At 50.1% G+C, this 10,222-nt stretch overlaps 1 protein-coding gene and 1 pseudogene across 1 annotated transcript; one reads left to right on the forward strand and one right to left on the reverse strand.

Annotated features, from left to right (window-relative positions):
* The first annotated feature begins 908 nt into the window (after positions 1-908).
* On the forward strand, positions 909-5,010 carry LOC118620781 (UL16-binding protein 3-like). Its single transcript, XM_036247778.1, has 5 exons — positions 909-1,008; positions 2,049-2,303; positions 2,526-2,798; positions 3,454-3,610; positions 4,824-5,010. The coding sequence occupies exons 1-5, from the start codon at positions 909-911 to the stop codon at positions 5,008-5,010; spliced, it is 972 nt and encodes a 323-aa protein (XP_036103671.1).
* Positions 5,011-6,520: 1,510 nt separating this feature from the next.
* On the reverse strand, positions 6,521-7,359 carry LOC118620782 (annotated as a pseudogene).
* Positions 7,360-10,222: the final 2,863 nt, after the last annotated feature.

The following is a 10,222-nucleotide window of genomic DNA, read 5'->3' on the forward strand; positions in this document are numbered from 1 at the left end:
GGGATAAGGTGCCACTTGGTGGAGGAAGGGGTTAGGGTCACTTCACACATGGAAGGTATTGAAAGCACTGCTGTTCTTGGGACCCCAAAGCATTGGGCAATAGAACTGGGTGCGTGGGGAGGACAGCAGTAACTGGGGAGGGAAAGTGTCTGAAATGAGTGCCTGGGCTGCAGGTTCTGTAACCCACTAGCAGAGGTGGCAAGAAAGTTCAAGGTGGAGAGCAGTGGGGATGACGGAGGGTTTGTGGTCAGGCCTGGGAGCAGGGTAGGGGAGTGAGTCATGTGTGTGCCTGTGTGCAGAGACCCTGAGGGAACACTTCCTGTCCGGACGCCTGGGATGCCAGGGGCTCTTGTTCCGACTTCCCCAGATGTGGGCTGGTGTGGGGAAGGGGGAGCGTTGGGAATGGAAAGGCGTGTTAGAAGTGTGTAGGGTGGTGGGTGGTTTTGAGGGGTGTCAGCAGAAAGGGCCAGTATTGTGGCGTCTCTCCCCTGTCCTCGGCTGTTGGTGTGGTGGTGGGGGGGGCGGGCTGTAGGACGTGTATTGGGTGTGTTTGTGGCTGGTGGTGAGAGCGCTTGTGCTGCCGCAGGGCTCCTCTGGATCCGGCCGCCCTGCCCCGTCCAGGAGTTCAGCCAAGTGCTGGCGGAAGGGGCGGAGGGGCGGGAGGGGCGGAGGGGCCAAGTGGGCGTGGCGGGGCGGGGTGTTCTTTCAAAGGGACGCCTCTTTGGGTCCCGTTCATTTGCCTGCCTGCCAGTACTTTTGTCCAATCGCGTGTCCTCTCCCGTGTCCTCGTGAGGAATATAAACAACCGCGGGGAAAAGGCGGTGTGACTCAAGGTCTCAGACTCTGTCCCAGGCCATCTGCGCGCAGACGCTGTCAGCCCCGCAGGGCAGCTCGGATCGCTCCTCGCGATGGTCCCGACCGCGGGCTCCAAGTTCAGCCTCGTCCTCCTGGTTCTGGCTGTGCTGCCAGACTGCCCCCGGGCCTCACACTGTCCCTTGCTTCACGGAGGTGAGTTCGGGATGTAATCTCCAGTGGGGTGCTTGGGGAGACGCGGGAAGGGGAGGAAGGAGATGGGAGGGGGACATTCAACTCGCGGACAGGATTGGAGTGCGGGTGGCAGTTCGAGAACCTTCCAGAGGGTGGCAACGCTGCCCCTAGGATCACCCTGTTCTGTGAGCCATAGTTATAGCCTTCTGTGGTTGAGACTCTGCTTCCTAATCATTCTGATGGTCCTACTTCTTTTGCTTCCAACACAGAGCTCCTGTACTTGTGATTTCTTATTTCAGATTTTTCCGTCCCCTTTACTACTGGAAGCCATTTTTGGGGAACATGGAGTCCCAGCACCATAAGTCATCAGTGAGCTCTTAGAGAATTCTGTGCTCTTCTCATCCGTTCTTTCCTCAGCAGCTCAGTAAACCAGAGTTTAGTTCAGGCTTTCTCATGGAGCATGGTGGATTGCAAAGCGTTGTGCCTTTTCATATTATATCCCTCCTGGCATATTCACTTCTGTGAGCCACCTGATCCCTCCCTCTGCGACCTGCTCCAGAAGTTGTGGCTTTTCTGTCACATGCACTGGAGCCACGCCTTCCTCCAGGCTTGCAAGAGCCACCCTCGCAGCAGGTGCACCATCCCAGGGCTGTGCTGGAGCATGACCCACAGTCGTAAACTCCCCTTCTCCAGCTGGGAGGCCTGTCCACCTCCCCACCCCACTCTCATGCCGCTTCCTCAGGAGCAGCCCTGCATGCTCTCCATGTCCCCGCAGGGCACTGGCTAGTCTCTGGCACCTAGACCTTTTCTCCGTAGCCACCAGGCACGTCCCTGGATGGGTTATGGGCTGACTGATGACGGGTATTGACTTGGTGTACAGAGAAGACATATCTGGAGATGTGTGGTTTCTTACCCAGCCCAGGCCTCCTGGTCCTCCTCAAGCAAGGGAGAGGCCAGGCAGGGTCATTCTTGCTCTGCCAGCCCACCCATCAGAGATGGGGGAGGGGGTGTTTTGGGTCCTTTTCTTTTAACCCCAGTCCTCACCAGCATTTTTCTTACAGATGATCACTATGTTTACTATGATTTCAACATTTCTTCTAACAAAAAACCTTGGTGTATGACTCAAGTCCAGATGGATGGAAAGAATTTTTTTTCTTATGACTGTGGCAGTAATGAGGTCATATCTATGAATCTCCTGAGAGAGGAGGTAGTGACCACAGAAACCTGGAGAGAACAGACTACTAAGCTGAGGGACATAGGGAACTCGATCAAAGAGCACCTGCCTGCCATTAAAGCAGAGAAACACGCAGACAGAGGTAAGTGTGAAAATCCAGGTGCAGAGGCGAGCAGATTGTGAGCTTAGCAATATTTATTGTATTTGTGTAAAGAAAAGTGGATGTTGGACCGCTCCATGCAGCCCAGCAGAAAGGTCAGGGAGAACAGGGAAGGATTAGAAGAGTTCAGAGGAGGGCACACCAGGTGGGGTGATGATTTGACAAGACCGGAGGCTGACGTCTTCCCCACGGGCCTGTGGGCAGGTTCTTTCACCCTGCAGGTCAGGATGACGTGTCAGTGCAACACCAGGGGAAACTACAGTGGATCCTGGGAGTTTGGATGGAACGGAAAGAGGTTCCTTGTCTTTGACCTGGAGAGTGGACAGTATACTGTGGGTCATTCCGGAGGCGAACAGCTGAAAGAGAAGTGGGAGGAATTCAAGAAGTTGGCCCAGGAACTCAAAATTACCTTAAAGGGAGACTGCAAGAAATGGCTTCAATACTTGGTGCCATGGAAGAAGGAGCTGGGGACAGCAGGTAACAGGGAAGACAGGGATGGAGAAGTCATTACCTTGAGATAAGATTGACGTGCCCTTGAGTGAATGAGTGTGAGTGTATGTGTGTGTGTGTGAACATGTGTGTGAACGTGTGGGTGAGTGCATGTAGGAAAAAGTGATTCATGGCAGTGAGTTCCTGGGAGAATAACGACCAGCGGTGGTCCTGCCATCCCTCCATCGTCCCGTCTCTTCCTCACTGCACATAACCGTGCACACTCACCGTGGATTCTTGCTGACCACACATGAGGGCATCGTTCTGTTCTCACACCTGTGGCTTCACTGTTCTGCCCTCCCAGCATCACTTTTCTTGTTTGTCTCTTTTGGAAACCCTTCAATACCACCTTGAATCAGTTCCTGGGGAATTCTCTGCTGCCTTCCTCATGTGTCTCCTTCTCTTCTGTCACAGCAGGAGTGACAGGGTACATTTAACACTTGCTGCCCCCATTAGCTGTGTCAGCCCCAAGGGGGCAGGGCTCATCTCCTCTTTGCTCCACCAGGATCTGTCACCGTGGCTGCCACATGTAGGGGGTAGAAACTGTCTGCATTGTAGGAGAACCTGGGGCAGCAAGGGCTCGGGAGGGAGTCTCCTCAATTTGGGTTCTTCGCACAATGTCCCGCTTGTGTTTCCATTGCAGGTGCACCAATCACGGCTCCAACCACAGCCACACCAAGCACAGTCACAGGTGCACCAGCCCAGACCCAAGTGACAATCATAACCACCAGCGTCATCTTTGCCGTTGTGCTTGTCTTGGTTTTAATTTTCTTCTTACGCCGGTTCCTTCGCAGTAACAGGTACTGAGGGCTGAACTGGGTGGGCAGTGAGGGGCAGGTGGCCTGAGCGAGGACAGAGAAAAGTGGATTCCCAGACCATCCCCTGACCCCTCACTGAACTCTCTCCTCCTGGAAATTAGACCAGGAGACGAACACGTTGCGTCGCTTCATAGCCGTAACTTGACAGGCTCAGCTGAGACCTGCTGTGTCCTCACTGTGACTGCCAGTGGGAAAGGAGGGCCCCCAAGGCTTGAGGCCTGTTGGTGCTGAAGGGGTTCAGTGATTTCAGTGCGGGCTCAGACTCCCTGCTGGGAGAGTCTGTGGGCCCAGTGTGGGTGGGTGGGGCCAGCAGGCTCACAGCGCATGGGCAGTACTCACACTCAGGTGGGAGCAGCATGGCGGCTCCATGTGAGGTGTTCAGGGTCAGGGGAATAGCCAGGGGACTAAGAGGAGAGGGGCCTGGTCTCACCCAGGAAGAGGGGAGGAAGGCCTTTCAGCCCCAACTCACAAGGCTGGAGTTCACGGCTGTGTTTCCATGGAAATTTGCTTCAGTGACATCAGGTAAGGCAGCGGGCTAACTGTGGGGCCTGTGCAGGACAAGGTTAGAGGAACCCAGTTCTCAGTGAACCCCTGGGATTCCTGGCCGAGCCCTGGTGCAGTCACCTGGTAGCCAGAATCCTGACAACTGCACATCTGGAGCCACAGAGCAGCCTGTGCCTCAGGCAGAGGTGGCTGGGGAGCTGGGTGGGGCTGAGCTGCTGGTGGAGTTGGATGCTGACCACTGACTGGAGCAGGGATGGATGGGGCAGGGCAGGGACAGTCACTGTCAGAGTGGTGTGCTGTGACCAGGGTGAGGAGGGCAGGAGAGGGGAGGGGAAACAAGGATGTTTGTCTGAAACCCTCCCCAGTGGGAGAGGAAGCAGGATGCAGGCCCCTGGCTTTGGACAGGGCTCCTCATGGGGCCTTTAGAATCAGGACTTCAGTGCTGGGAGCAGAACAATTCATGTGCACCTTGAGTCCTGAGCCCACCTCTCATTCACGGGACTTGAGGCTGACTGTCATGTGGTAAAGGAGGGGAGGACCTAGGGTGGTAGTGAGAATTGATGGGAACTATGTGCATCTCAGCGAGGGTGGGGCTCTTAGATTGGTGTGATTGGGGTCCATGACCCCCAGGGAACTGATCCCAGATTTCCTCAGCTACTGCGACAAACACATGTTTCTTTTCCGATGGCAGAAGATGCTGCTCAGAAGCTCCAGAGTGTGGTCTAGTTCAACACCTGCTCCTTCTGGTTGGCTGTCCTTCCGTGTCCAGCTGTTCACCTGCTGAGCTCCAGGAGCTTCAGTCCTTACAGCAAATGCAGAGACCTCCGGAAGATCCTGAGGACACGGCAGATGCTATACCCATGTCCTTTATTGCTTGAGGGACATGTCACTGCTGCACTTTACCAACATTTGGTTCCATTTTACCTTGGTGCCAGGTGTTGCAGTTCTTGCACTTAGTCTTCTAACCACTGGAGCGAGAAATCCCTTCAAAGAGAACATTTTCCATCTTCCCCTTTGGTCGTGGAAAATGAGATGATCTCTGTATCAGGACCTTGTTCTTGCAAATTATATTGGTGGTAAAACACCAAGTGAGAGTTAAGAACCTCAGGGCATTTTTCTATGTTCTGGTCAAACCTCATGATTATTTAAAAGAAAAAAATTATATTTATGATACTTAAGAATTTTTCACTCTGTAATTTTATTTAATTTATATCTCTGTCATTTAATAAACTATTACTTAGTAATTTTATTTTATAACCTATAGAATTTTAGGCAATCATCATTCCTCCAGGCCAGGAAGTAAAGAGAAACGGATTCTGGTAGATTATACTTGAAACAGAATCTAAAGGTCATTCATTTTTTTTTTCAATTTTTATTAATTTGTTTTTGTTACAGATGTTTCCCTTTCCCCCTACACACTCTCCTCCCCATCCCATCCTCCCCTCTAGCATTGTTGTTTATGTCCATTGGTTACACATACATGCATGTAAGTTCTTTGGTTTATCTCATCCTCACTCCTCGCCCCCCTCCTCTGAGGTCTGTCAGTTTGAACCATACTCCTTACTGTGTCTCTGGGTCTATTTTGTTCATCAGCTTATTTTGTTCATTATATTCCACAAATAAGTGAGATCATGTGGTATTTGTCTTTCTCTGATTGGCCTATTTCACTTAGCATAATACTGTCGAGGTCCCTCCATGTAAAGGTCATTTTTAAATTGACTGTCAAGTAATTAATCTTCACTTCTGGTCAAGATATAGCAGTGACTCACCTTCTCCCACAAGCGCATCAAAGTACAACTAAACTACAGAATAACCATCATGTAGAACTGCCTGAAATCTGGCTGAAGAGAAGTCCTACAACCAGGAAATTAAAGAAGAAGCTACATCGAGACATAGAAAGGGTGGACAGAGACCGAGCTGGTCCCACATCCCTGTGTGGTGGATGTAAACTTGGAGGGAAATCCCGGTTGCAGAGGTAACTCCTGTGGAGCAAGGTGTCCCAGCTCCACATCAGGCCCCCTGGCCCAGGGTTCCAGTGCCAGGAAGAGAAGTCCCCACAACTTCTGTCGGTAAAAACCAAGGGGGTTTGAGGCTGAGGGACACCGAGGGCTACTGGGCTCCCAGGCAGTTTTTTTTAAAGGGCCAGTGCATGGACTTCCTTGGACTCACTCCCTCTGAGCTCCAGCACTGGGCAGCAGCTTGAGAGGCTCCAGAGGCATATGGGGAGGAAGTGAATTGTCTGGCATCAGGGTAAGAGCTGGGGGGTAGGGGGGAGTGTCACAGCTTTCCCCAGACAGAAGTGCTGCCTGAGGCCATGTTCCTTTGAGGAGCCCTTCAGCCGAAAGTGTCCGCAGGGAAGCGCCATTTCTCAGATTCCATCAACAGATCTCAAGCTTTGTGCTGTGCACTAGTGATGCTCTGGGGACACAAAACTTGTTTAAGCCACTCTCTACGGTCTCCAGTTGAGGTCCTAACAAGAAGATTGGTCATAACTCTGTTACTCGCCAATGTCTTCTTAAACAGTCTTCTTCTGCCACACAGCACTGTCCAGCTTCTGCTCTCGGAGTCTAAGTGGAGAGTATCTTTCCATTGAATCCAAACTCCCAGGATGCACTGTAGCATTCATTAGTTTCCTGCTTACACGTCATGTTGCCCTATAGGGAGAGAGGATCTGTTCCCACCCCCCACGGAAAGAGGTCAGCCTCTGGTCTTGACAGATACTTTGTCTCTTCCTGGTATCCAGCCATCTGCTGCCCTCCTGTCTCCTGGTCCTCTCTGTCCTCTGTGTCCTACCCTGGATGCTGGGCCTCCTGGGTGGGAACAACATACCAATATTTACATAAACACAGTTGTTCCCTATCCCTACAACACTGTTCTACTTGTATCCTAGGCCTTGCAAACTTACCAGTAGTTTTAATAATCTCTACGTTAATGTCAAGCAATTTCATTTTGAGCTCTTTCATCACATATTTCAGAGTGTCTCTCTGCTGATTCCAGGCCTGTGTGGCATTGTCCATCATCTCCTGATCACTGATGAGTTTGACTTTTTTGCTATAACAGGTATAATTAAAAAATGTGTTTTCATTGACCTGGCCTTGAATTTCACACCACAGTTGTTCACAGGGAGTGATGATGAATTTATAGTCAAGAGAGATAGCACCTTTGAAGAAAAAATGCAGATGAAGTTTGGGTTGGAAGAAACGTGCCCATAAGCACCTCTCCTCCATGTCTGTGACAGCAAGTGAATACTCCTGATGGCTTGGCTGACCAAGCAAGAAATGACCCTGCCCGGTCCCTCGCATCACCAGGTGAAGGCTAGTGTCCTTCCCTTGCTTGAGGAGGACCAGGAGGCCTCTGTTTGGCAGAAAACCAAACATCTCCAGCTATGTCCCCCTCTGTCCACCAGCCCAATACCCGGCATCACTCAGCCCATAAGCACTCCAGAGATGTGTCAGACTGGCTGGGGTAAACGGTCTGGATGCCCGAGAACTGTCAGAAACCAGCCCCACGCCCTTGTGGAGAAGCTAGAGTGTGTAGGGGCTGCTTCTGAGGAAGCTGCATGAGGTGGGCAGGGTTAGATGGGCCAATGTTGGAGAAGGGGAGTTGGCAACTGCAGGTCACAGGATTCAGCATGGCCCTGGGAGATGGTGCCCACCTGCTCCTAGGATGGGTGTTGGGAGTTTGGGGAAAGGGATGGCTGTACTGCATGGGAGAGTATTAGGAGCTTCCAACACAGATACTACAGGGAGGGATTAAAGACTCAGAGAAATACACGTGTCAGAATGGACAAACATGAACAGACAGAGGAACCAGAAAAGGTTCATCAACTATGCTCAAGGGAAAGCCTGAAGGACTCTTTGTTAGCGAACTCATAGAGAATGCAGGGTGACGATGGGGTTCAAGGCAGGCCATCTCCAAATGCGCCACGTTGGCAGGTTGATTATTTAGAATTAAAGTTACTTAAGAAACTGTTGGTGCAAAAAGGATGTTCTGACCCTACCTTTTCCCTCTAAAAGCAGGAAATACATCTCCCATGTGAAGAGGACTCTTCCTGTTTCAGGAGGTGGAGAGACATTCTCAGCACCAGAGAGAGGGATTTTAGGTCTAACAAGGCTATATGAACAAAACTTCTTACTTCATTTGTAGTTTACTAATATAAGCCCAAACGCCTTAGTCAATTCTTCACAAATTTATGATACCTTTGTTTAAAAGGTATGAAGTCTGTCCCTGGCTGGTTTGGCTCAATGGTTAGAGCGTTGTCCCACTGAGCAATGAGTTGCAGCTTTGATTTTGGTAAAGGGCACATCCTTCGGTTGCGGTTCAACTTGTGCAGAAGGCAACTAGTCTATGTGTCCCTCTCACGCCGATGTTTTTCTCTCTGTCCCTCCCTCCCACTCTGTCTGAAGATAAATAGAAAATATCCTAGGGTGAGGATTAAAAAAATAAAAAATAAAAGGTATAAAGTCCACCTACTTTGATCACTATAGAGTCTCATATTTCTATGACTTTCCATAGGTACCACATTAAAATTGCTTTTTTAAAATTTATTAATCTACCTCATGTTAGTTGAACTATTAGACCAGCCAGAAGAACCTAGAAGGGTAGAAGAAAACTTCTTCCTCCCCAGGAGTGAGACGAGCGACACCATTGTCAGGAGTCTCAGGCTGGCATCTCTGACGGCAGGGATTGGCAAGTGGACGTGACATTCCAGAAACTGGCTGCCGGGAGTAATGGAGATGAAAACCCTGAAGCAATGCATTGAGATATAGGCTGTCCCGTCACAGCCAGCAGAGTGCCCTTATTGGAACGATCCGAAAGGCTGCAATGCCAACAACGGGCCTTGCCCACAGAACACTGCCCCTTTGGCTCATAGCACACAGTGGTTCTATAAGTGAAATAGAGGGACAGCCAATCCAGAGAGTGCTGGACTTATTTATTATTATTATTATTTTTTAATCCCCACCTGAGGATGTTTTTCCGTTCATCTTTAAATAGAGTAGGAGGGAAAACAGGGAGAGAGAGACAGAGAAACATCGATGTGAGGGAGACACATTGACTGATTTGCCTCCCGCGTGACTCAGACCAGGGCCCGGGAGGAACTGCACTGAGGTGCGTGCCCTTTGTCTGAATTGAAGCTGGGTCTCATTGGTCTGCAGGCTGACACTCTGCCGCCGAGCCAAACTGGCCAGGGTGAGAGTGCTGGATTTAAAACACAAAAACAAGCAAAGTCAAAACACAATTATGGGTGATGAGGAGGCTAAAAGAGGCCAGATCCTTTGCCACTTTTCAGAACTGAGGCACTTCTCGGACCTAAAACACACTCTGAGAGAGAGGTAAACACCAGGTTTCAGTGAGGAGGGACCCTTCAAGTTGACAGCAAGTTCAGTGATTCCCTCTGGCCTTCCGCAAAGCACCACAGAAAAAAATGAGATGCAGAAGCAAGTGGCTCTCATCTGAGTCAGTGGGTCCGGAGAGTGGGATCTGGGAGTCTACACTGAACAAGCACACCCAGGGTGCAGTGATCACACGGGCAGAAATGCAGGTGAAGTGGTTGAGGGCATGGAGCCCGGTCTAGCAGACCTGGATTTCAACACCAGCCCTACCAGGTACCAGCTGTGTGGCCTTGTACACAACACTTAACCGAACGAAATCTCAGTTTCTTCATCTGTAAAATGGAAGGAATAGCACCTACCTTATGAGGATTAAATGAGAAAACTATGTAAAAAAACTTAAGATAGGGCTTAAATATAATACAAAAATATATATTTTTAAATATAGTCCTTTGTTAATTTTCACCTGAGGATATTTTCCTTTGATTGTTTTAGAGTGAGAGGGAGAGAGAGAGAGAGAAACATCAGTGTGAGAGAGACACATCGACTGGTTGCCTCCTGCACGATCCCGACAGGGGATGGTGATCGAACCTGCAACTCTGGTATGTGCCCTTGACTATGAATCAAGCCTGAGACCCTTCAGTCCACTTGGTCCACAGGCCGACGCTCTAACTGCTAAGCCAAATCAGCCAGGGCAATATTTTTAAATATAAAAAGAGCTTAATATAGGGTAAATATAACATAAAATTTAAAAACAATT

Source organism: Molossus molossus, unplaced genomic scaffold (assembly GCF_014108415.1).
Source record: "Molossus molossus isolate mMolMol1 unplaced genomic scaffold, mMolMol1.p scaffold_m16_p_8, whole genome shotgun sequence".
NCBI classification, from domain to species: domain Eukaryota; kingdom Metazoa; phylum Chordata; class Mammalia; order Chiroptera; family Molossidae; genus Molossus; species Molossus molossus.